General features: G+C 44.4%; 1 protein-coding gene across 2 annotated transcripts in view; it reads right to left on the bottom strand.

The window, feature by feature from the left end:
* Positions 1 to 27,387, bottom strand: part of SMURF1 (SMAD specific E3 ubiquitin protein ligase 1) — a 100,580-nt gene that overhangs the window by 5,973 nt on the left and 67,220 nt on the right. For both annotated transcript variants that reach the window (XM_061207890.1, XM_061207891.1), the window contains exons 2-16: positions 22,225 to 22,263; positions 20,956 to 21,064; positions 19,483 to 19,616; positions 19,261 to 19,326; positions 17,907 to 17,982; positions 16,176 to 16,417; positions 15,365 to 15,449; positions 13,603 to 13,749; positions 12,346 to 12,544; positions 10,762 to 10,865; positions 4,843 to 4,957; positions 3,507 to 3,685; positions 2,405 to 2,542; positions 1,569 to 1,689; positions 398 to 599 (exon numbers count right to left, since the gene is read on the bottom strand). In XM_061207890.1, coding sequence (XP_061063873.1) covers positions 398 to 599; positions 1,569 to 1,689; positions 2,405 to 2,542; positions 3,507 to 3,685; positions 4,843 to 4,957; positions 10,762 to 10,865; positions 12,346 to 12,544; positions 13,603 to 13,749; positions 15,365 to 15,449; positions 16,176 to 16,417; positions 17,907 to 17,982; positions 19,261 to 19,326; positions 19,483 to 19,616; positions 20,956 to 21,064; positions 22,225 to 22,263 — 1,956 coding nt within the window. The remainder of the gene's footprint in view (positions 1 to 397; positions 600 to 1,568; positions 1,690 to 2,404; positions 2,543 to 3,506; positions 3,686 to 4,842; positions 4,958 to 10,761; positions 10,866 to 12,345; positions 12,545 to 13,602; positions 13,750 to 15,364; positions 15,450 to 16,175; positions 16,418 to 17,906; positions 17,983 to 19,260; positions 19,327 to 19,482; positions 19,617 to 20,955; positions 21,065 to 22,224; positions 22,264 to 27,387) is intronic.

Raw genomic sequence — 27,387 nt, 5'->3', positions numbered from 1 at the left:
AGGCCCAGCCCTGTGTGGGCACCAGCCGGCCAGCACCCACCACTGCTGTGTCACATGGCTCAGAGGCCCTGGGAAAGGTGGTCTGAGGGGGGCGGGGCTCTGTGTGATGGACATGCCCTCCCACGTCTTTCCAGATGTTTTCTTTCAACTTGGGCAAAGGATAGTAGAGCCTCGAGCCCTGGGGGCAGCAGGGAGAAGGGCAACCGAAAGACCACGGCTCGTGTGGAGGGAAGAGGGTCTCTCCAGCCCCTTGGCCAGGCAGCACCCCTGCAGTGCCGAGTGTCTGTCCTGAAGGACCCGACGCCATGCCGTCTCCTGGCGGCACCCCAGGACGACCGCCCGCCGCAGTCCGGTCCCCTCCCCGGCCCAGCGCCAGCCCCACCGCCACGTCAGTCACCTTGCAGCGCCTTGAAGCCCTGGAGGGGGACCCGCGTGGAGCCCGTCACGAACTGCAGCAGCCGGGCCCTCCTCTCCTCGTCGAAGGTCTCCACCGCCTGCCAAAACCACCGGACCACGTTGCTGTCGGCCCCGCAGTGCTTCAGCCGTGTGTTGGACTTCCAGTCGTCCAGGTCGATCTTGTCCAGGCCGCCGATGATCAGCTGTGAGGGCGTGAAGGCAGGTCACCTCCCCGACGTACAAACCGACGGGTGCCCAGGCTCCCAGGACATGGAGAGCGTTACAGACCACGTCCCAACAAACCGGACACGCGTTCAGACACGTACACAGCGGGCCTGAGGCCCAGGCTCTGTGTCTGCACCTCCGGGCTGGCTGCCACCCCGAGGACGCTGGTGTGGCTACTGAAGTGACGTTTCCTTACCAGCACGTGCGTGTGTGTGAGTGTGCGTGTGCGTGTGTGTGTGCGTGTGTGAGTGTGCGTGTGTGTGTGTGCGTGTGTGTGCGTGTGTTTGCACTGCACTGGGGAGGAGGGAGGGCCAAAGGACCAGCCAGAACGGCTGCACGGGGCCACCTGTAAAGTGGGGCCACCTCCGGGGACGCGTGGGGCTTGAAGTCTGAGGAGAAGGGAACAGGCGAGGGACGTGCTTGTCACTGCGACCCGCTCCGGAGCCATCGCTCCCCCCGGGGAGGCACCTCGGGGCCCAGAGCTCTGGCACCGCCCTGGGGGGCAGAAAGTCCGGGAACAGCCTGAAAGGCAAGGGCTACTTGGCACCAGAAGCGGATGAGGTGCGAGGGAATCGCTTTGTTCACGCCCATGAAGAAGGACCAGCAACGACAGTAATACTTTGTTCTGGGCCTAATAACAGCCAGAATCAAACAAAACGTGGAGCAGCTGGTCATAACTTCCTCCGCCTGAGGTGACCCCAGAGGAGGGGCTTAGGAAGCTGTGCTGCTGCGGAGCTGGCCCAACAGGACAAGCCGCGGAACGCCTGCAATGATGTCGCCAGGCGGGCACCAGGCCTTGGCATCAGCTGCTCAGGCCTCCCCGACCCCCCACTCCGCCCCCAGCCCTGCCTCTGCTCTCCTGCAGCCCCGGCGGCCCCCGGGCCTGCGGGGATCGGGCAGCCGAGGACCGCCCGCCACACGCCCCGGCCCCGCAGGCGCTCGCGCACCTCCAGCTCCTTCTGGTCGAAAGGCTTCAGTAAGTGTTGAGGGATGAGTTCATTAAACCCCTTCTGAAGAGCCAGGAACTGGGCCTCGATCCCCCTCATAAACCTCCAATTTACATATAACCTGAAAGAAAAATGCACACGTTGGAAGCAGTATCAAATGGTTCGTGAACATCATTTTTTCCTCCATTAGTTGGTTCTGATATCCGCTGAACCCTGCCCACCATCCTCCCCTAATGCGGAGGAAAACCCCACTGGCGGGCAGTACCCAGCCTAAGAGTCAGGTTAAAGCTAAATCAGCCCCTCCCTTAGATGTTCTGATTCTTTGCTTGAAATAGCAGTAGGATCTAACCTGACCTGTTACAGGTGCCATAATTTAAAAATATGTTTGAAAAGAAAATACAGGGCACAGTGAGAACTACACACCAGTCTGACAGCCTGAGCACAGACGTGCCCATGTGTCTAAATTTCCCATGGAAGACACTGGTCGTTTATTTGCCTCAAGAGGTGGGAAAACAGACTATAAAGAGGTGGACTTCCATCACACCAAGCTCAAGGAAGCTTCCCCCAAACCTGAGGGAGGCCTACTCCTCCCTCCCGTGGTTACCACCTTCACACCCACAATCAGGCAGTCACTTGAAAGCTACCCCTTGGGCTCTGGGGTCATGAATCCCACTTTAACGGGTCAACCCTGGAGCCCACCGCTGACCCCGCCGGTTTCTGGAAGTCTCTGCCGCTACCATGACTCTGGTCCAAGGGCTCCAACGACCTAAACGTGGCCCCCCCGTGCCCAGGACAGTCCCAGTGGCGACCCCCAGGTGCCCCAGAGCGGTGCCTACCGGACGTATTCCCTCTTGTTCTCCTCTGTGACAGGGACATTCCTGCCGTTGGGTTTCAGTTCATGCTGAAGAATCCTCCCGAAAGCGTTGTGCTCCACACAGAACGTGTGGTCCAGCACGGGGGTGATGTCGTTCTCTCTGGGAAGTTAGGACAGAAGATGATGTCACTTAGGCCTCGGCCACCGCGCGGGCGCAGATGGAACATTGAATCAACAATCGTAGGAAGAGGGACTGGCTCCTCCTTGCAGAAGAGGGGTGACGGTAGCGACACCGCTCTGTGACTTCACGGGGCAGAGCACGCCGACTGCTTTGCACCCTGAGCCTCCGAGCGGACAGGAGGGAAGCACGAAGGGGTAACTGAGTCAGAGGGAAGCCTCGCCAAGAAAATATGGCGCCCCCTTCCCCAGGCAGCCTTTCCGAGGGCATCAGTTCAAGGAAGCACTCGAAAGTCAGAACTGGCTCCTTCATCTGCCATGTTTCTGGAAACACAGACTGGGAGGTTCTCTATAGGATGAAGGCCCTGGCCCCCCGCAGACCTGCCTTTCAAGCTGGGACACGTGGAAGGAGGTGGACAGAACACAGGACACGATCGAGTCCTCGGCTTGTCCCCCGGTCCCAGAGCCTGGACCTCTCATTCCCGCGGAATCGGTCCTCACGAGGACCCCCGATACCTACGGTGACCGTGTAACTGTGCCTGTTGCTTTTAAGAGAGTTTTAGGGTAATCCTAAAACAAAGGCACCTAAACATTAGGGTGATTTTGGATACCTTCTTGGCTGGAGACACCCCAGAGTGTCACAAACCAACCAACCACCAGGCCTGGGGATTAACATTCACAATCATAACTTAATAAGTCAAGGAAACAGCAAAAGAAACTAGTCCACGATGAGAAACTGGCCAGACATTACGAGGAAAATGTCAATTAAGTATTTTTGTTGAATCTACTTTTATGTTTCTGATAGTTTGTTTCTATTCTCCGATTTCACACCCATCCCCCAAATATATACCCACGTGCACGTGCACGCTACACAACACAAGGGGATTTGGGGCACGCTAAGACGGGGGACGATGGATGCATTTTCAGTTAACTGAGTCAGTACTTACAGAATCCACACTAAGCTCTTATGAAGTTCTGGGTCCACCGATTCCAAGTCAGAAAGCTGGATGGGTTTCCCCAGTAGCTGCTTGTAGAAGGGAACTGTGAAACCCCCGTTTATGTAGTGTCCATGGAACACAGCCAGACCCATGATCCGACCCACAAAATGGAAATAAGACAAGTGGTCCTGTAGGGGGCACCAGAGAACATGAATTCGTGAGAAAAATGACCGGCCAAGGTAACGGGTATCTTGTACTTTTCTCCAGGTTTCTTGAATCAGTTACTCACAGGCTGCACTCGTGACCAGATGAAAGACGGCTACATAGGAGGTCAAATTTAGCGCATGACTTTTGGAGAGGTCATCTGAACGATACTTTATATTATGCCCTTGGTTCAAACACCTTCTCAGAATTGCTACCTAATTTGTGGGACCCAGTGCAAAATGAAAATGCAGAACCCCTTATTCAAAAGTTGAGAATATCAACATGGTGACGGCAGAGAATCAACCAACCCTGGCCCCTTCTCAGCACAGGGCCCCGTGCTGGCACAGGTTACTCGCCCAGGAGGCCGCCGGCCCCTCCCTCCCACTGCACCACGAGGAAATAAAGGGCAAAAGGTAATCCCCCTTCTTCCTGCCATCCCTCCCCCATCCCACAAAAAAGGAGAAGAGGAAAAAAATCCCAAGGGAGTTGAGGCGGGGACACAGAGGAAAATAACTGTGAGCAACCCAAGTAAGAGAACCATTCTAAAACCAGCGCTATTCTGGTTTGTAACCAGGGAACCTCCTGTTTGTACTTTGAGGTTGGAGTTATAATCAGAGAGTTAGCTCCCATGCTGGTAAAAGGTCCTGTCACATCGACTGCTCGTCAGGGGCCGCGTGCACGGCGAGGACCGCAGGACGCGGCCCCACGTCAGAGCCCTCCTCTCGCCCGCTGGCCCCCCTCGGGCCAGTTACACACACTCTGCGCCTATTTCCTCATCTCTCGGACAAGCGGCTAAGGGTATCAGCACTGGTGGCCAAAAAGGCCAATTATGGGAATATTCCCATTTCGACTGGGAGGAGGATGGACCGCGTGACCCACTTCTCAGAATGACACCATCAACAAATACAGCCGTCAAGCCAGAGTTCCCCTGCAACGACATACTCACTGATACCAGTCACTGAAGATACGGGATTGAAACCATCCATCTTAATCCAGTTCTCACTCTACCTTGCAATGTTTTATTTACCACAGACTTTGAGTAAGTCTACAATGAATCAACCAAGAATTGAGATTGAAACTGGAAATCCATTTAAGAAATTCTCCAACTAAATCTCCGACCTCTTTATTCATTAATACTTACAGGGTTGATGGAAGAATCGGGATTGATTTGCAACATGTAAATGTTGTCCGTGGAATATTGGAAGAGTCCATAATATGGATTCAACATCTCATGGCACAATAAGTAAAGCCACTCCCTAGAAACAACAACAACAAGACATTTTAAAACTTCCTAGTTTCAGATCTTAACAAAAGGACTGATTCACCATGCCCTAGAAAGCCAAACTGGTAAGGCTGCCTGGCTCTGAGAGGATGTGATTTGTGCCGATTGGGCAAATAAGCTTAATGAAGTAAAAAAAATTGCTTCTGGTGGTATCAGAAATGGATTTTCTGGCCAAAAGTCCAGTAACTCTGAAGCTGAGAAAGAACTGTGGTTGCCTGGAATCAGTACCAGCTCAGAGGCACAGTGTTCTCTGCAGTCTGTCAGCTTCCTTGCACCCCAACTAAGGTTTTCTCTGCTACTTTGCAGAGATCAAGATCTCCGGTGACAATGTTAACAATGTGGTAAAAACCAACAAAAGTGCAACAAAAAGCTGTACGGTCCTACTTTTATGTCAAAAATGCGTGTGCACATACACGAAACAGAAAAAATACATACGCAGAGCATAGAGAAAGATGGGAAGGATTTATACTAACATGTTGACAGTAGGTAACTGGAGAATTTGCATTCTGGGTGTTTTAATTTTTTTTCACTTCTTTCTAGTTTTTAGATTTCTGATGGTATCATGTTATTAATGTTTAAATAAGGAGAAAACATTTCCCAGTCTAGGGAGACAGGGATTATTTAAGAATGACTTTTGCCCTCATAACTTTCTGTCCTGTTGAATTCTTATTTTTTGCCATAAGCGTTTATCACTTTTATAATTTAAAGGACTAGTTTAAAATTTTTAAATGTTAATTCTAAGAGTTTAAAAATGTGGATAGGGTACATAAAATGGATTATTTTCTGAATTCCTTTATGTTTGAACTATTTCATTATAAAAAAGCCCCAAATCAAAACCAATCAAACAAAAAAAGCACTCTAAACAGAACCCGTATGACTCAGCTGCTGTGGCCAGATTGTGATAAGCCCAGGTATGGGGGTCTATACAACACTGTGTAGCCTTTTATTCTTTCTACTCAAAACTCCTTTAAATGGATGAATCTTATTAAGATAGCTGCCCCAAGATTTACTCTGGAATTTCTTACTCCTTCAAACAGAAAAGACAGAATTGAGAAAATACGAAAAGGATAAGCACAAATGCAAATCATCCGTCCGAGAAAATTGTGAAAATACACACAAAATGATTACACCAACACAAAGTTGTGTATCAAACTCAAAAGAACAGGAAGGAACTACCAGAAGAGATGAGACAGACACCAAGTCTTATGAAGCCTCTTTACTAGGAAGGCAGAATTTCCCAACTCTGGTGCTTTGATTTATCCCCAAGTTTTGGAGTTTGGATTTATGAAGAATTGTTTTCATAAATGCCAAGGACCTGCAACTGTCTAGACAGGAAGTGATTAAAATACAAGCAAACATTCTGACTGAGCTGTGGACAAGGTACAGAGCATGAGGTATGTTCTGGAAGTGGTCAGGGAAGAGCTAACTACACAGGCAGAAGAGGGAGAGAGAGGAAAAGGTTCAGAGCCAAACACTGGGGAGATGAGCATAGACTGATTCCCATCGACCAACATAAGGGCCACAGACACACACGTATGTGTAACACACATGTAACTGACATCTCTCCTCAGCCCTACACGACAGGTGTGAGCCACTCAGACACGAGGAAGACTCAGCTGAAACAACGCGAGATCAGACTGGAGGCAGAAAAGCAGGGCTTCTCAGCTCTTCCCTCTGTAGCATCATGTTAATCAAAGGAGCTACACAAAGACTTGATAACCACAGAAAATGCAGAGGAAAGCGAACTCCTAACCAGACCAAACCTAACCCAGCTATTCACGTGCGTGCCTAGGAACCTATAACCCCAGCTGTGCACGGGAGCAACCATAAAGTAAAACAGTTCAGGATACTGACTCTTGAGATATCTCGAGACTATAAAGGAAAAGGTAGAGAAGAGAAAATGGAAGTAGTTTGATTTGAATTTAGGACAAACATGAATGAGGAAGTAGGAAGAGTCTCCCTGAAAAGGGGGACGGAAAGCCTAAACCCCTAGTCAGGAAACGGAATTCGTGTTTTCAAGGGCAAACAGAAGTTACATTCGCCAGAAGAAAGATGGTTCCTAGAATCAATATTGAGAAGATCAAGGAAGAAACTTGGAACAACCTGGAAAGGAAAAGCATTTCCCATGGAGAGGCAGTACCAGTGCAAGCGCACTATCAGGAAAGCCGGGCTTTTCTGCATCCCTCATCCCAGACGGAGTCAAGATCAACTGAGGAGCAGGAGGGGAGATAAAGGAAGACAGCGATGGATAGACGCTGGAGGAGTGATTCTGTTCTGGGGCCCAAGGGCACATCGTGGCTTTTGTAATTATTTACTTTTGGCTGCTGAAAAAAATCCCAATTCCACCCAGAAACCTGATGAGACCCCCTATAATGCTTCTCAGAACCTAATTTTGCTGATGCTGACTGCTGCAGCGCTGAGAATCCACTTGTGTTTTCTAAATTGTGAGGGTGCGAGGTTCTCCTGTCCCCTGACCCCCAAGGCCGGGCCACTGTCACACGTCCGCACAGGAACGAGGCCCCTTGGCAGCATCTACCAGCGGTGTGGTCCCTTGTGCAATGTTATGATTAATGTCTGGACCTCGTCAGGTTGAGGACTCCTTTGCACCGGGGCGGGGGGTGGTGGGGGTGAAGGGGGCAGGGGACACGTTGCTTTGCTCACATTGTATCCCAAGTACCCAGTCCGCGGTGGAGTCTCAATACTTACTGGTTAATGAATAAATACAGAAAGTACTCCCTCCGAGGGCCCGAGGGTGCACGGGCTCCGGGGCGGGGGGGGGGCATGCAGCACAGAGGGGGGCTGTGAGGACCACCCGCATCCGAGCCACAGGGACTGGGTGGGCAGTTCAGCGAGGCGGGAAAGAGCAGCTGGGGGGAGGGGCAACCCGAAATGTTGAACTGTTAGGTCTAAGAGGCTAAATACCCAAGCACAGATGAGAGGCAGCTGGTAAACAAGTCTGGAGCTGAAGGAGGGGCGAGGAGGGGCGGCCAGGAGGCTCCAGGGCTGCGCTCGGATGCCCGCAATGTCCAGCGGGAAGGAGGAGGGGGACGCACAGCAGAGGAGCCTGAGAGGGAGATTAGAGGGAAACCAGGTGCCCTGGAAACCAAGTGGCAAAGGTGTTTCAAGAAGCAGGGGGCCACCAACTACATCAAGTCCTGCTGACAGACCAAGACTGAGTCATCATCACTGGGTTTGGTGAGATGCAGGTCAGGGCGGGCCTCGACACAAAGGGCTTCAGAGGGCAGAGAGATCTGCTCAGAATGTGTTCAAGAGAAAGCGAGGATGTGGAAGCGGGAACTGGGATCACACAACTCTTTTGAGGGGTTTTGCTACAAAGAGAACAGAGGAACAGGGCGATGACTGAGCTATGCATTCTTGAACGCATCTCTGTCTTTCCCGGAGTTTCTAATTGTTTTTCTTTTTCCTGTGTTTTCTTTGCCTTTATTGCCTCCTTTATTGAAGCTTCAACAGGAAGGGGATATAGTATCTAGGAAAGGTTTGGGGGGGGGCATGTTTGTTTCTTTTAAGAAGGGGAGTTGCCGTAGCACATTTGTATGACCCAAGAGAAAGGGACATTTTGATGAAAAGAAATAGATGTGAAATAACAGGAAAAGCAAAAGGGCCTGGGATGCACTGCGCCAGGGGCGGGGTTGCTCTTATACAGGGACATGCACGTGCCACTCAGGGCCACGGCGGGGAAGTCTGACCATACGAGTACAGACAACGGCAGACTCGATATCTGGTGGTGACGGTGAGGAAAGACCCTTCAGATTGCTTCTGTTTCCTCAGTTAAATAGGAAGCAAAGTCAGCAGCTAAGAGTGAGGATGGGCGGAAGTGACGCCAGAGACCTGAGAAAGAGAACTACGGGGGAACTGAAGTAGGTGCTGAACCCTCCTTGCGGCCGGTGGCTATCGATGCAGAGAAAGGCCAGCAGCATGGAAGTGTGTTCGCCTCCAGCCACATTCAGCCGCTCAGGCGATGCTCAGAGCAGCCTGAGGAGGGGATCTTCAGAGCTGGGGTTTTGCCAGGTAAGCACAGCAAACGGAAAGAGAGGCAAGGAAGTTATGAGGGGGCATAAGGGAGCGATTATGAGGGTGGATTACGGGTAAGGAGGAAGTGAAGACAGGAGGGGCGTGAAAAACAGAAAAAAGGTGGTGGAATCTATGGATGATGGGTGGCCATGGATGGGGTCAAATAAATTAGACGTGCCCAAAGCCAGACCGTTCTCCGACAGTGACTCTGGGTGCTGAGAAGCAGCGAAGCAGTGTCTTCAGAGTTCTGAATGAGAACTGTTTTCCTTCTAGAAGCCTATAAAGAGCTAAACTACCAGTCAAACTGTAGATTATAAGACATTTTCAGACTCAAGATCTTGGAAAATCCCCCTCCCACACACACACACACACCCCTTCTAAGAAAGCTACTTGAGGATATATTCCAGTAACATAATGGAGTAAGCCAAGAAAGAGGAAGCCATAGGACCCGTACAACAATGGCTCTAAGCCAAGAAAGCAGTGAAGTCCCATGAAGACAACTGCAGCAGGTCCAGAGAATCAACAGTCAGTCTGGACAGAGTCTCCACAAGAGAGATACATGGAGCAAAGGGGGTGGGTGAGGATGGCAAAAGGTGAAGTTTAATGGGGCAACAGAGACAAGACCTGATTTCAAGAAAAGAAGAAAGAAGAAGAAGAAATTCTTGGGAAAATTAAAATTTGTTCAAAAGGATAAACTAAATGATAGAATACCACTTAATCCCTCAATGAACAATATTTACATTGTCATAATAATATAAAACAATGTATTGATTTTTCAACTCCTATAAATAATAGGTAGACAAGCACAAGAGACTGACTTAATTTTGGTGACAGAACAAAATGTAAATCTTCAACCTTGACAATATAAAAGTAATACTACAGATGACAGAATGTAAGAGGTAAGAGGTGGAAGGAATGCTGGAGTGCTGAAGGGAAAGTCAGGAGTATTAATATCCTTTTCATATGAAAAAGAGAGGTCAAGAGATAATGCCTCTAGCTGACCATGAAAAAATAATGGTGAAAAAACATTATATAAAGTTACAAAGACAATGATAGAAGAACTAAAAATACTGATATTACAAAACTGAGAAGTGAGAGTATTAAATTAGATCCTCACCACAACCATTACCTGGTCTATCTGCGCCTATGACCATACATCATGAAATCAGTAGACAACATCAGAACTTGATCGAGTTAGTGATCTAGATGATTGGTTATATTAGAAGAAACAGTTAAAAGAGCAGAAGAACAGTCTCAAAGGTGAAAAGAGGTAAGACAGGAAACAGAATATAATCATGAAAAGCTGCTATCTTTAAAATCATTTGCATGAATTATTTTGACCAAAATCTCATTTTACAAAACTTGTTTGACACAAATGCAACGTATATGCCTTCCTCCCACCCCTGAAAGTCCTCTAGTGAGAGAAGCAAGGCTGCCTCCGTATTAACTTCGGGTTCAGTCGGGCCACGTGGAGAAGGGAGTAAGGGTAGAAGTTTAATAATTCATACTTTCTAAGAAGGAAAGCGATGGTGAAGCGCAAGCACGTTCTGATGGGTCAGGGCAAGATGCTAGCGTGCACACGCTCTTAGGAATTCTTTTTCTAAGAACGCTCTCTGATGGCAACACCTGAAGTCCTGACTGCTCCAAGACCAGCACCAGAAAGGGGCAAACGACTTCTCTGCAAATATTTGCTCACAGGTGCGCTCAAATCCATGCAGCAGTGAGGGGGGTACACGAGCCTCTCACCTCGCCACCCCGCCATAGTCCAAACCTTCTTCTCCTCGGAATTTCACCATCAGTCGCTTTTTCAAGTCTTTTGGTCGCATCTTCATTATCTGGCGATAAGACTCCTGCACATCAAAATTACAGTTTCAGAGAGAAGAACTTATCTTATTTTTAAAGTTATAAAATGATGAAAGGTTATTTATAATGGAGCTCAATTACAAATAAGCATCTGAGCTTATTTTTAAGCCTTTGAATCTGATTTTTGTCTGGTTCCTATTGAGAATGTTTGTTTGGCATCTAGGACATTGCTGCTTCCTTCACTTTTTCTCCCTCGGAAACAGCAAAGCACATGGCAGGTGATACTGTACCTAAAGGAAACACACATCTATTCTCAGCGCAATCATGACTTAAGAGTTAAACATCCTCGCTAGGGTTGATTTTCTCTACACAAATTAATTCCAATGTGTCCTATAAATAATTGATATATTTTAACCAAAATGAAGACATCACAAGAGAGTCTGAATACTAAAAGAATTCTGAGCCTGATTTTACATCTGAAGTCAAAAATCACACTTTCCCACGGAGTCAGAAAAACCAAGGAGGGTTTAAGTAAGACATAAAGCAGCTTACCAGACACAGAAAACATGTGGTCAGCCTAATAGTCCCTCAGATTCAGCATCTGGAGTGGAACCAGCTAAATGTCTGTAGGTATTTTCAGTGAAAAGGCACTTAAGGATCTTTTCTTGCTTTAAATTTAATGTAATTCAAAAGCTGGATCCCAAGAGGCAAGAGGACGCTGAGTGGAAACGATCTGGCAGCAGCACATCAAGAATTCAGCTCTTTTCTATCCCCGACAAACATTTACGATGCTCAATGGGCAAAATCAGGCACTTCAGCTGATCCACTCATCTGGCTGTGCCCAAGCCTCCAGCAGGGCCCTGGGCGCTTTGGTGAGAAGAGGCGCTGAGCTGCCCGCAGGGGCGGTTCCCTCTACGGCCCCCTCAGCTGCTGTGGCCCAGTGAGAATCTGTGCCTCGTTTGATCATTTCTGCCAAGGATTCCACAAAGGCCCAAACACAGCTGAGATTCTACTCATGATCGTGGGCCTGAGAAACGGGCCCTGCCTACCAAAGGCCCTGCCTGTTTAAGGACCCTGATCCCGCAGGGGAGCTGGACAAAGGCCAGAACCCTGCCCGGAACCATCAGTTCTTCCTCCTTCCAGCAGGGACAACAGGGAGGCCACTTAGCTTCTCTGAGGAGGCAACGCCACGAGGGGAATTGCGTGCAAGGCTGCAGCAGAAGGAATGCTTGATTCTAGGAAACCGTGCAGATGGCAGGAAATAGAATCTGTACAACGTGGGCGCAGGGATTTACAATATTATTTAGTACTAGTTTCTGTACAGATCTCTACATTTTCACTCAGAAGTCATTGATTTTTAAACCTTTACCACAGGAGGAGATACAGTTCCCTCTCTCACCTTGGGCTTTGGCCCTGATAAAGCTCTGCATTTCACCGAGCAATAAAATCAATCTCCGAAACACCAAACAGAAAGCAGAACTCACCGTCTACTGACAGGGAGGAAGATTCTGTGCCCGAACCCCGTACCTCAAATATTTCCTCTCTGGATACTTCGATGCGGCAGTGACCAGCTTGGGGTTGCTGAAGTGAGAGTTCGTGTCTGAGGACCTTCAGTTTCTGGACTAAATCTCTCTCATATCTCTGGGCGGGAAGCTCCTCGTCTTCCACGGAGCCCTCACTGGGCAGTGGCAGCGGCTGGCTGGGCTCCTTTAGTTGGCACTGGTGACTGGAGAAGAACAGAAGCATCGAGGTCGCCCCAAGAGCAGCGGCCAAGGTTGCTGCCAGCAGTGTGCCCACACGAAGCGACTGAGAGGGGAAGTCATTTCACCAAACTGCTAGTCAAAATTTCTTACGGAAAGACTGCTGGTGGCCACCCTCAGACTAAATAGATGTCTAGGATTCAGTAAAGGAGACCCTCCATCTCCGTATCTCATACATTATCGTTGCCGTAAGTAAAAACAGAAACTGCTAGCATTCATCGTGCATCTAGTGCGTATCTGTGAGCCTGACCAACGCGCTATTAGATGTGCCTTGGGGGTGAGAATTAAATGGAGTTGACGAGAGCACTTTCAAAGCAGATGACCGTGGAGGGGGGCAAAGCGCACAGGAGCAAACAAGTGAAATCCAGTGGTAACTACTCCTCCTGCTCATAACCGAGGGATTTCTAAGCCCGCTCATCGAAAGCAGAAGTCCAGAGGCCTTTTGGACAGAAGGACTAGGGCCAGTAGAGGAACACAGTAGCATCCGTCCTGTCCAAGTTTTGCCAGTTGTGTCAGCTGTCAATGACAAGTGCCCCGGGGGCGCTCATGTTCTGAGGACACAGCAAACCTGGAACGTGGAGTGTGGGATCCAAGGTCATAGCCAGGTCCATGGCCCCCGGGAATGATGGCCCGGGAAGAGGCTCCAGCAAGCAGTGTTCTGGACCAGCCCTCCCAGACAGTGGTGAGCGGGCACCAGGGAAAAGCCTCACTTCACTGCTTCTCTAAGGCCACGTATCTCATCAGAATGCTGCCCACGGAAGCTTCGTGAGTGAAGCTGCCCCATACTGCCAGCTCAGGGGATTTTATTTAGGCTGCAAGCTAGAACAGGGTGACAACAACACAGGACTTCAGTACTGCTCACGGCGGCTTGAGAGTTTAAAACGCAATTGTCCACCAAATATTTATCATATTTTGCTTACACTTATTCTCTGCTAACCAACAACGCAATCAAGAAATGAAGAAGAAAGTTGGTAGAAAACGTGAAATTTTAACGAGGTCAACAAAGATTTGGTAAAAGTCTTACTTCATGATGTGGTGTAACCTCGGGTCTGTAAACTGGGTTGTTCGGTTATTATGATCTACAAAATATATTCTCCCGGAAACGGTACTTCGGACTTCCCAGCCGGGTGGCAGCGGTCCAAGTTCATCACAGTTCACGCTGTTAAGGTCTCTACCAAAACGCAAGATACGGAGAGGTTTGTCCATCTGTGTGTGGAGGCCTAAGACCAAAACTTCCGTGAGAGAACCCGGGGGCGTCCCCTTATCCAGGGGCCGTGTCGCGGCCCTGCTAAGAGGGTCAGTTGCGGTGCTGCTTACGCCAGACTTGCACTGAGCCCAGGCCTCTGTGCCGCAAGTGGCAGCACAGGCACGCGGATAAACCGCAACCCTCAGAGCCCGTGACCATGATAGGGAATGCGGTCTGCCCGGGGAATACCATTCCTTCCATGAAAGAGGGCCAGAATAGCAGGAAATATCTGAAGGCTGCTGGAAAACGCTGGATTCACAATTAAATGCTCAAGGTCAGAAAGGTTTCTGCATGGAAAAGCTCCCAAACGGTACAAGTTTTTTCAAGCTGATGGGGATGTATGAACATGCATTCAAAATCTTCCAATTCTAGACAGCTGCGCCGGGAAGAGGCCGTCTCATTTTTGAGTTGGCTTTGTTAATAAGCAAGTCTTTCTAATTCTAACCTCTTGATTCATTACTTCAGTACACTCCACGGTCATCTGGGAGCACAGCATTACTGACCAAGATGCTTTTCTAATGAGGACCAAAGCCTGACATTCCTTCCAGTGAGTACTAAAGAGACACCTCATTCATTTGCAGGTAATATTTCCATTCTAATTACAGATACTGAATTGTAAATTCAACATAGATTTGGAAAATCAAAGACAAGAAGCTTGTTCTCAGATGAAACAAATTATGAATAAAAAGGAAATGAGCATTACTAAAAATGTTATTAGGAAGTAATGCTATTCTGAAACAAAAGAAAAAATTTTTTAAAGAAAAAAGGAAGGCAAAGCAAAGAGGAAAAAGAAACTTAACTCCATTACGGGGTGGGGGTGGGGCAGGGGTCTCTCTGACCTGGGCTCGGATGTATGGCCTTGTAGAAGGAATTCGTATAGAAAAGCTTCATCTCCCCCAGGAATGGTCCCCAAGGGACTGAGGCAATAGGGACAGTAAAGTAGAAGAGAGAAAGGGTAATAGAGTCTTTATATTTCCTTTTTAACTTTTTATTATGGAAAATTTTAAGCATATAAAAAAAATAGAGAGAGACCATAATGAATAACCAACTCTAACAATTACCAGCTTATCACCAACCTATTTCCAATGCTCCCCTATTCGCTTCCCCACCCCGATTATTTAAAGCATCACATCAGACATCATATCATTTCGCTCAGCAATATTTTTAGTTTAGAATGAGAGCAACACATCTTTAAGGGTTTATCGGTTTTTCAAGTAAGTGCATTTGATTTAATCTAGGGGTGAGGGTCTTTTGCAGTTACGTGATCTAATTTCAAGATCCAGGATTGCTTTCTCAAGGGCCCCCTTGCATTACGGCAGCTGCTGATGTAGCAGCTGGAGAGTCGGGCGGGGTGGCGTCGGAGCTGGGACCGCCCCCAGCGAGCCTGAGTCCAGGACCCCTGCGACATATCTCTCTGTGCTGCTGCTCTGCCAAGTTCACATCTTCACACCAAAGGGGCTCTAGCACCCACAGTCCGGGGCGGGGGATCCAGGCAACTGCTGGAAAATGGCCTTGATGGTGAGAATTTTAGGAAACTTACCTGGGTATCCTGGGGTCGTGCCACGTGCTAACTCCAGTCTGCGTGTGCAGGAAGTAAACCTGCCCCTGCACCGTTGTTCTCTGTTCTGCATGAGAAAGTGGGGGATACGGTAGTTACAGTCAATTCCAAAGAGAGTTTTCAACCCATCCTGTAAGCACAGCATCCCAGCTTCCTTCCAACAGTCTTTAAAAGCACCGAGAGAAGGGTTTGAAGGGCAGCAGTTAACTTCTGCCTGGCATCTGGGAGTCACAAGCCCTGGGTCAATGTGTAGGTGGACCTTACTTCTCCTGGTCACACCTGGAGAGGCGGCCACACCCCTGGACCTGCCACCTTGGGACTGACCCTACCTTGACCTCTGTCCCCTGCATTAGCTCTTACTTCCGGTCTGATCTGCCACATCTACATGGATTCCTTCTGCATTTAGGTGCTCCCTCTGTGGTTGTCAAAAGATCCCATCCTTTCACTCGTACCCAAGGCCGTCCTTCCCACGTTCAAATCCCAGGGCACTACAAATACCCCCATCCAGGCCCCTGCCCCAATCCTCTCGGTTTTCTTTGATATTCATTTGCCTAAAATCTTCACACAACTGCTACACTGGGAGATTGGAGCAATTGCGGACAAATTCATGACGAGCAAGATTTGTCAACCATCTCGGGTTACTTTTCTTTACACTGACACAACCATCGTGGGGCACACCTCTGCAAACATCAGCACTTCTGGCAGGTACGAGTCACTAAAAAAGGCTTAAAACATTAAAGCTGTCTGAAACATCACCGATCGCTCTCGGGACGGCGGGGGTGGATGCTCTCACCGTAGCCTTCGGGCAGTTCCGGGGACTGGTGGCCGTGAGGTCGGTTCTGCGGCGTCTGGAGTGACCCTCGGACCTCAGGACTTCGCAGTCGCTGGGCCTGAAGTCTTTGATCCTGACTCGGGGATTCCACAGACCTGCAGCCACCCCCGCCAGCAGCAGCCCCAGTGCCATCCGTGTAAGGGGCTGGTTCCTCCATGAAGCAGCTGAGTGGCCTTCCAGGCCCTGAGTCTTCATACGCAGTTCTAGAAGGGGAAGACCAAGCCCACATCACAACACCGGCTGAAGACCGGGAAGCACCCGAAAGTTCCATGCCACGCTCTCACTTCCATTTGTTTTGCTTTTCTTGAGCAATATATTGATAGAATGTCCTCAGTGCTCAGTTTCATATAATTCGTCCTGTCCTATTTAATTGGAGAGCCAGACTTTTTCATGAGGAACCAGTGACCAAAGGTAGCCATGTGTAAAGTGCCACTGAGGCCACTCGTAGGATTTCATCCTCAGGCAGAGCCGAATGGTTGGGAAAAACCAACCTTGTACTATAAGGAGCTCAGAAAATGAGATTTCAGTTTTCTTGACTCAGAATCATATCCAAACATTCCATTTTCCTTGTCATTTTATTCTATAATAGAACTCCTGGTTACATAAAATACCACAATGACTTTAAAAGTGACTTTTAACATAAATCTTGATCCCCTGAACAACTGTGAAGACAATTTACCTTAATAGGCTATCTTCCCTTATAAGCAAGTACTTCTGAAAAATGTTCTACATTGAAAAAGTGCAAAGAGACACACAAATTGAGAGACTAGTTCAGTGAATGCCCTGGACTCATCACCCAGCTCCAGTGACTGTCTCGTGGCCACGCACCCAACTCCTCCCCCCTGAGCTGGATTATTCTGAAACCAATCCCAACATTTTACCATTTCATCCTTAAATATTTCAGCACAGACCTCTGGAAGATAGGCCTTTTACCATTATCATGACCCCAAAAATGTACATTAATTTTTTTAATATCATCAAATACCAGTCAGTGTTCAAATTTCTCCAGTCAACTGTCTCATTAATCAGGATCCAAACGAGGTCCACACACCGCATTTAATAGGTATGTCTCTTAAATCTCTTTTATTAACTTACAGGTTCTCTTCCTTCCTTTTTAGTTATTTTTCTTGCAGTGTATTTGTTGAAGACACCAGGTTGTCTGCTACACTCTACAGGGTGCCCCCCTCTGGTTGGAGCTTATCCCCGGGGCTGTGTAACCCATTCCCGTCCCCTGGACCTCCAAGATGTAAGTTCATGTCAGATTCTCTCTCTTTCATGATGTTGTCAGCAACTATTAATGACATTAATAGTTAACTCATTGGGGAATTGAAAAATTGTGATAGTGACCAATGAGAATTTTTGAGGGTGTTTTTCGGTTTTTGGTTTTTTTAGAATTTATTTCTCCCTGTATCATTATGAACTCAATGGATTGCTTCAATCCACTGCAGTTATAATTCTTTACTGATGCTTTTTGGCCAGCGGGAACCTCTGTAAATTGGATCCTGAGCCTTTGGGGCACTACCCCACTAGTTTTGACAGCTCCCTTTACAAACGAGGAAACTGGATCCCAGTGTTATCCCAAGACTGCACCTCAAGTATTCAACGCAGTGAAAAGGTGTGAAGGAAACTTTCATACAGTGCGAGAGCCTGGGCAGCAGAGAACTCAGTGGGCATCGCTGCAGTGATACGTACCCTTCATTTTCTAACAGCCCTCTGCAGTCTACCACGGACCCTCCAGTGCCTATTCTGTCTCGTGTCTGTAAACTGACTAAAAAGAAAAGAACATCCTGCATTAAAATCCAGTGGTATTTTATACAACTGTAACACAGTGAGCCATTGCAAATGTGTAATTTATGTACGATATTATTTTAAAAAGCGAGGCATATGTCTACACATACACATATACATTCCTATGCTTTCAAGTATGAAGCATCTCACTCATTGGCTGCACAGAACGCATACCACTTGGAACACTCCTTGGAAACGTGGAGCAGAAAGAGATGCTGTGTTGTCTGTGCTCTTCATCAAAATAACAGAACACAATATTCACTTCCTCCAAGGTACCTTATATTTTAAGAAGATTTTGACTTAAGTTTAATAAGGACACAGAAAGCACTGTCAGTATGTGCAAGGTCTGGATGCACCTACGTGTCGATTCTCTGTCCCTACTATGAACAACAAAGACACTTATGAAGCTGCTTCCAGTTACTCATTTTCCCCCGGCACATCCCTCCACAAAGAAAAGAAGAAATCACAAATAGAAAGGCAGTAAGTGAGAACTCTGTCATGACAGGAGTTTTCAGGATGGACACTCACTGTCCGTTTATCTTGGGTCAGGTCTACACAAGACAATACCTAAAAGATTTGGGGCCATAAGTCACTCTGGCATGCTGCTGAGATACTGTTTTCTTTGATTGCTTGCAATGCATACAGTCAATATTTGGGTTACCCTGAAATGCTAATAAAAATGGGATGGATAACAGGATGAGCTACTTAACAGATAAACTACTTCCAATGGAATACCTCCAGTCAACAATTTATGACATGAGCACATTTTATTTCTTCATTCTAAGTAAGTCAATCCTCTGTAAAATCATATTACATGGAAGTCTTCAGAAATTCTCTTTGCCTTTTACATATATGATGGGTCCTCCTGAAGAAACTATTTCTTTTTTTTTTTTTTTTTAGAAACTATTTCTTAACTCTTGCATATGTGGCCACCATTTTTATCATCTGCACTTGGATAATATGACAAATTGTCCACTCATGTGATGATTAAAATTACATTATAAATGATAACCCTACATCTTTTTGTACCTTAGTCATTTTAACTCCACCTTGAATGACAGAATGAAGGGAATTAGATAAAATAATAAAAACCACATAAGATGAAATTTTTTATTCCTGGAGAGATGGCCCCCGGATGGGACCTGTCCTTCGAAGTATGTCACCATTGGTCAGTGCCTTTATGTGTTTTCTCAGTGATGAAGAGCTGAAGGTTAAGTCTGTAAAAGTTATCTCTTTATACAGATGAGAAAGTTCTTACCCACTATTTGGCCACGAACTGCATCAGTATCTGAGGGGTTTAGTTTGCATAGATCCAAACGCTGGTCTGCAAACAAACAATTCAAAACTTAACCCAGGGAAATGTTAACTAGAGAGGAAGGCAGGAATTCTGTATTCAGTATTCAAAAAAATAAAATAAAAAATGATGCCCCATAAGCCTTCTTCAGTTGCATTAAGAGGCAGAAAAGCGTTGGGTTCTTACATCCAGTATCTTTTAATCTGCTGATGGCATTGGAGAGCAGCCGCACGCATCCCAGGAAGCCAGCTCCCTGCTTCTTGTGAATTTTCTTGTGGTTCCACACGCTGATGGTTATAGAATCCGTTTTCCCAACGTATCTGAAACCAACAGGCAAACTCATTTTTAATTGTATTTCTCAATTGCGATAGCCCATTGAGATTTTATCTGATTGACTTGTTAGTCCAGAAGAATCCTTTTAAAATAATGTTGGCTCTATATCCACAGCTAACAGGCGCTTAATAAGTATATATCTACTAACTTCAATGGGCTGGGAAAGGACTACATCCGGTTATGTAAGAAACACATGCAGACAACCACATAATGATAATAATCTTATAACAGAAATTTACTATATTTTTATAGTTCCAGAGGATAATGGCAGGATTCAAAAGTTCCCACCAGGACTTCCCTGGCAGTCCAGTGGTTAAGACTCTGCACTTCCACTGCAGGGGCACCGGTTCGATCCCTGGTTGGGGAACTAATAAGATCCTGCATACTGCATGGTGTGGCCAAAAACAAAAACAAAAACAAAACCCCACCAATTAGGCTTAATAGAGAATACTAATTTGCACCAAAGGACTACTTACAAACCCTCCATCCATCCAAAGTACACAAAAGGGCACTAACTCAGACAGGAAACCTGCCACTTTCTCTCGGTGTAGGTCAACCACAGAAGGGAGCTTTCGGGACATGGACTGACAACCACTTTCCAGGCTACTTCCGGTGCCACAGTGTAACTGCAAATGAGCCTCAGGATCCAACTACTAAAAATCCCACTCAAACCCAGTTCAATTTGTGTTAGTAAAAAGCCAATAATCACTCAGCATTACTTGGACAAAAATTTCTTAGCAGGGACATGAAAACATAGGTGCCTACAAAATAGATTTTCAAAGTGCAATCCATTTAACAAATGAATATAAGAAATTATCTGATGGTGTGTGGGCTTATATACCTCCAGTCATACCAAACTTTATTTTCTCTTGCAGAAAATATATTTGTACTAAAAAGCAAAATTTTAAAAAAATCAACAGAAATATATATTATATATTTGTATCATAAATATGTAAAATAATAATAATGTATTTCAAATAATGCATTTTACAACCATGTTCAGGGTTTTGCTGAAAAAAACAGTAGCATATAGAGGACCTGAACTATGGCCCTTTTTTCCTGTTAGTATGGCCAGGAGATTGAAAGTTTGAAGACCACAGTTACAGAAGCAAACCATTAAAATGTGTGAAAATGTCAAACACAAGAACTTCCAAGTATATGAATTTTAAAAGTAGGCAGTATGTATTTGTTTGGCCATCCACGTTTGTTATCAGTAAGAAGTTTAATAATCCCTTTAAAAAAAAAAAAAAATTAAATGCTTCTCTTACAAGTTAGGTACCAACTTTCCTGCCGCTCCCCAAGTGGCTTATAGGATATTCAACTCACAGATCGTAGTGCTGGTTCCACTTGGGGTCCAACGTGTTCTTCACAGTGTCCGTTGAGTGGCACTGCCCAGATCCATCCACAACGATCTTTGCAAAAGGGTCAGGGAGTCCTAGAGGAGAGGGGACAGCCACACTGGATGAGAAGACAGAACCCAGTCCCGCAAGTAAAGCGAGCTTCAAGGTCATCTATTTGATTAAGAAGACTACCCTAGTATATTTTATTCTCAAGTTTAAGGTTAGTTTCAATCAGCAAAATAAATTATTTCCATTAAGCTTTCTAAGAAAGGCAACCCAGAATGACATCCTCCTCAGATTTTTAGAGGCTAGAAATGAGAACTCTAAAAATAGGCTTAAATTCAAATTTCCATTTCTGACGATCGCTCAGTGGGGCTAGCTAAATGGAGGAAAAGGTGTCTACAATTACTTATATTTATACTTTCTAAAAAATAATAATACCTAGAAATCTTGTTTACTGGTCTTCGTCTATTTTATCTCTGGAAGCAAGTATTCACCGAGTTTTAATTAGGTAAGTTCCTAAATGCTGGAGTATGAATCAGACAGGTTTATAAGATCAGAGAGGTGGCCAGGTAAGGGTTTTAGAGATAGACCTGGATGTGAGCCACCACTCTGGAGCTTCTTAGCTACTTGAATAAAGCCAGCGAACCTAAGTCTCTTTACCTTTAAAGCATGAGTAGAACCACTTAGGAACTGAGCAGCATTCTTGTGAGGATCAGAAAGAGTGTGAAAAATATCACGCTGCAGGCACCTGCTTTATAGTAGGTGAACTTCTTCTCAGGTGATTCCTTCCTTTAGAAAAGGATCCTCCATTTATATTTTTATTGCAATTCCTTTAATTACAAGGCTTTTAAAGTGTGATTTAATTGATCAAATTTGACCAACAATGTTACTCAAACCCAGACGTTTTACAGAAAAATGTCTTGTCTGTATTGGAGCTGAGGATACTTCACCCAGCAGAAAGCAATACATTAATGGATGGAAAGACAGAGAAAACAGGGTGTGGCCGGAATAAGGAATGAGAGAGAGTTGTTCTCGTATGAGTTATAAATTCTGTGCCTTGGAGCTACGGAGTCTCTATGTGGTAGTCAACTGGGAAAGGAAGCTTGTCAAACTGTGGATTTCTAGTCAGCAAAGGGCAGGACTTTTAGGAGAATACTCCCAGGGTTGTTTTTTTTTTTTTTAAGTTTTAAATTTCAGAAATATGTGAAGAACATTAATATTGTAAGAGAGCAAAAATGGGTGTTTTACTTACTGAAGAAGTCTTTCTTTGCAAGGTTCTTGGCACATAATACTAAACACAAACAAAAAAATGCTAGGGTTAGCACTTATGGACAAGATTTCCATCATAGTTAGTTGCTATGGACGGAATCGTATCCCCACCCAAAATTCATATGATGAAGCTCTAGCCTGCAATGTGATGTTTTTAAAGGTGGGATCTTTGAGAAGTGCTTAGGTTTAGATGAGGTCATGGGGATGGGGCTTTCATGATGGGATTAGTGCCCCTGTAAAGAAGAGACCACAGAGCTTGCTCTCACAGCAAGAAAGAAGGCAGGAAGAGGGCCCTCCCCAAGAACCTAATCTGTCAGCACCTTGATCTGCGGCTTTTCCAGCCTCCAGAACTACAAGGAATAAATGTTTGTTGTTTAAGCCACCAGTAAATGGAATTTTGTTATAGCGGCCCAAACTGACTGAGGCACTAGCCTATATTTGCAATGGGGAAAAAAACCCTCAAAATTATCTTTGCCATAGATTGTCTTTCAAATTTAGCATTACATTAAACAAAAAGCTGACAAGTAACAAAAAGTCTTTTCTCCTCCCATTGGGCATCAACTACAACAAATGCAAAATGTTTTAGTATAAACTTAAAATCTTACTTAAACACATGCAGATGGATTTATCAGTGTGTTCTTAAAACTCACAGGATCACATTAATACCAATTCCAATTAAGACCTACGGTATTTACCTTCATAACTACTGCTAACAATAAAAGGAACTGTCCATTTTTGATATTCTGATAAATAATACAATTTTGTAAATGTAAACTTTGGTATGTTGGAGAAAGAAAGGGGAGAGTTACAGAAAATACGGGGCCATCATCAAGTGTTGTGAAAAACAAAGACAAAGTGCATGATAAGAATTTCACACAATGTTGGCATACAGAAAGAATGCAATAAATACTAATTGTTGTTAGTATTTTATTAATGAGGGGGGATCGATTACTGGTAAGAAATTTTGTCACCAGATTTGTTACATGATTAAAGCTACTATATCACTAATGTCTCTTACACTTATGCAAACTTCACAAATTTTGCTAATTTTTAAGAATACAGTGTTTTATTATGAACTTATACTATTTCACAAAAATATATTCATATTATATATTGTTCTGCAAACTTTTCACTTAGTATTTTTTATATAACAATTTTTATCAAGATATAATTCATACACTACACAATTCATCCATTTGAAGTGTATAATTCATTGGTTTGTAATATACTCACTGGGTTGTATAACCATCAGCACAATCAACTTAGAACATTTTCATCATCCCCAAAAAAGAAATCCTGTGCCCATCAGCAATCACTCTTTATTTAACCTCAAACTCCACCAGTCCTAGCAACCACTAATCTACTTTATGTCTCTGGATTTGCCTATTCTGGACATTTCACATAAATGGAATCATAGAATATGTGGTATTTTGTGACTGGCTTCTTTCACTTAACATGTTTTTAAAGTTCATCCATGTTGTAGCATGCATCAGTTCTTCAATCCTTCTCATGACTGACTGATGTTCTACTGTATGGATATACCATATTTTCTTTATCCACTTATCAGGTGATGGGCATTTGGCTTGTTCCTACTTTCTGGCTATTGTGAATAACGTTGTCCAGGTTGTTGTGTAGACTTATATTTTATTTCTCTTGTAAACCTATGAATGAAGTTGCTGAGTTATATGTTTAACATTTTTAGGAACTGGCAGAATGTTTCCCACAGCATCTGCACCATTTTAAATTCCCACCAGCAGTGTATGAGGGTTCCAGTTTCTCCCCATCTTCACTAATACTTGTTATTGTCAGTCTCTGTGGTTTTATATCTCTGTGGTTCTAATTTTCATCTCTCTGATGACTAATGACTTTGAGCATCCTTTTGTGTGCTTTATTAGCTATTGATATATCTTCTTTGGAGAAATTTCTATTTAGATTTTTTTTCTTTGCCCATTTTAAAATTGGGCTATTTGCCTTTTTATTATTGAGTTGTGAGAATTCTTTGTATATTCTAAATACCCTTATCTATAGATATCTATATTCAGTTGCCCCCCGCCACCACTCCATATCACAGGTTCCGCATCCATGGATTCAACCAACCATGAAATGAAAAAATATATTTTTTTAAATCCAGAAAGTCCCAAAAAAGCAAAATGAATTTGCTGTACCCCGGGCAACTATTTATACAGTATTTACATTGTATTAGGTAATATAAGTAATCTAGAGATGATTTAAAGTATATGGGAGGATATGCATAGATTATATGCAAATACTATGCCATTTTATATAAGGCACTTGAGCATCCATGGATTTCAGTATCCATGGGGGGGGCGGTGGTCCTGGAACCAATCCCCAGCAGATACCAAGAAACAACTGTATATAAATATCTACATATCTATAGATAAAATATCCTTATCAGATATGTGATTTGCAAATATTCTCCTACTCTGCGGGCTGGCTTTATACTTTGTTTGAAACACCGAAGTTTTTAATTTTGATCAAGTCCAATGCATCTATTTTCTTTGGTTGCTTGTGCTTTTGGTGTCATGTCTAGTAAGACTTTGCCTAACCAAAAGTCTCAAAGATTTACTCCTATATTTTCTTCTAAGGGTTTTATACTTTTAGCTTTCTTTTATAATTTTAGCTCTTAAATAGACATTTAGGTCTATGATCTATTTTGAGTTCGTTCTTGTATTTGATGTGAAGAAGGGGTCCGACTTCATTCCTTTGCAAGTGGATATCCAGCTGTATCAGCAACATTTGTTAAAAAGCCTATTCTTAAAAAAAAAAAAAAAGCCTATTCTTTCCCCATGGAATTATCTTGACACCCTTGTTGGAAATCAATTCACTGTAAATGTGAGAGCTTATTTGTGGTCACTCAATTCTATTCCATTGATCTACAGGTCTCTCCTCATGCCATGACCACACTGTCTTGATTACTTTCTTAGTCCATTCGGTCTGCTATAACAAAATACTATTGGACTGGGTAGCTTATAAACAGCAAACATTTATTTCTCACTGTTCTGGAGGCTGGAAGTCCAAGATCAGGGTACCTGCATGGTTGGGTGAAGGCTTTCCTCCAGTTTGCAGACTTCTCGTTGTATTTATACAGAGCAGAAGGGGCTAGGAATCTCTCTGGCGTCTCTGTTATAAGGCACTAATCCCACTCATTAGGATTCTACCCTCATGACTTAAGTACCTGCCCCAAAGGCCCCACCTACTAATACTATCACTTTTGGGGGTTAGGGTTTCAACCAATGCATTTGAGGGGGACACAAACATTCAGACCAGAGTAATTACCATAGCTTTGTGGTAAGTTTTGAAACTGGGAGGTATGAGTGCTCAAACTTTGTTCTTTTTCAAGATTGTTTTGGCTATTCTGGATCTGTTCAACTGTCATATGAATTTTAGGATCAGCTTGTCAATTTCTACAAAAAAGCCAGCCTGGATTTTGATAGGGATTTCACTAAAGCTGTAGGTGAATTGAGGGAGTATTGTCATCTTAGCCAGATTAAATCTTCATTCCATGAACAAGAGATGTTCTTCCACTTATTTATGTCTTCTTTAATTTTAACTGTTTTGTAATTTTCAGAGTATACATTTTATACGTCTTTTATTCAATCTATTCCTAAATATTTTATTTTTTATGCTATTATAAATGGAATTGTTTTCTTTTTTTTAAAAATTTTGCAATATTTCTACTTTATTATTTTTGAAGAAGATATCAACTTTGGAGTAATTCAAACAAAGTTACAGTTTGTTTTTTTTTAAAGAATCAATTTTATTTATTTATTTATTTATTTATTTATTTTTGGTTGCATGGGTCTTCGTTGCTGTGCGCGGGCTTTCTCTAGTTGCATCCAGTGGGAGCTACTCTTTGTTGTGGTGCGCAGGCTTCTCATTGCGGTGGCCTCTCATTGCGGAGCACGGGCTCTAGGTGCGTGTGCTTCAGTAGTTGCAGCATGTGAGCTCAGTAGTTGTGGCTCACGGGCTCTAGAGCGCAGGCTCAGTAGTTGTGACATACGGGCTTAGTTGTTCTGCGGCATGTGGGATCTTCCCGGACCAGGGATAGAAACCGTGTCCCCTGCATTGGCAGGCGGATTCTTAACCAATGTTTGCAGGAAGCTGAGTCCTCAACACATTCTAGACTTCTCATATGGTACCTCTGGGATCTTAGGGCCTCTCATTACCAGAGCCGGACCAGATGTTTCCTGCGTCCAGGGTTGATGCCGTCGCTGAGGCTGCTTGAAACTCCCCAAAGTTGCGAGCTAGCGACTGGAATTGTTTTCTTAATTTCATTTTCAGATTGTTCATTTCTAGTGTACAGAAATACAACTGACTTTTGTATATTCAACTTGTATCTTTCGACTTTGTTGAACTCCTTTATTATCTCTAATACTTTTGAATTTTCATATATAAGATCACATCATCTGCAAATAAAGATAATTTTACTTCTTCCTTCAAAATCTGGATGCCTTTTCTTTCTTTTCATTGTCTAACTGCCCAGTACCTTCAATACAATATTGAATAGAAGGGGTGGACATCCTTGTCTTGTTCCTGATCTTCGGAGGAAAGCATTCAGTTTTTCAACCATTGAGTATGACGGTAGCTGTGGGTTTTTCATAGATGCCCTTTATTAGGTTAGGGAAATTTCCTTCTGTGCCTAGCGTATTGAGTGCTTTTATCATGAAGACGTGTTAGCATTTGTCAGATGCTTTTTCTACATCTCTTGAGATGATCATCTGGTGTTTAACTTTAGAATCATTTTCAGCAAGTTTAAAAATAATGACTTCATAAATAAATTTGAAGGGAATTTACCTCTTTACAATATTAGGTATTCCCATTCTTGAATGTAGCATATTTATCCATTTATTAAATTCTTCTTTAATGCCTTTAAGTGACGTTTTCATAACGTATATTTCATAAACATTTTCCACATTTCTAATTGGGTTTACTCTTAAGTGTTTTGGTTTTTGTTACTATTGTAAATGGGAGAGTTCCTTTCATTGCACTTTCTTTTTCTTTTTTTAAATCGTCAAGATACCTGTTCTTTTTTTTGTTGTTGTTGTTGCAATTTTCAATTGTTATTTGGTTATAGGAAAGCGATTAATTTTCTTACGATAATTCTAAATGGGCCACCTTTGTCAAC

The sequence above is a fragment of the Eubalaena glacialis genome, chromosome 13, assembly GCF_028564815.1.
Source record: "Eubalaena glacialis isolate mEubGla1 chromosome 13, mEubGla1.1.hap2.+ XY, whole genome shotgun sequence".
NCBI lineage: Eukaryota > Metazoa > Chordata > Mammalia > Artiodactyla > Balaenidae > Eubalaena > Eubalaena glacialis.
This window is presented reverse-complemented; position numbering and strand designations above follow the sequence as displayed.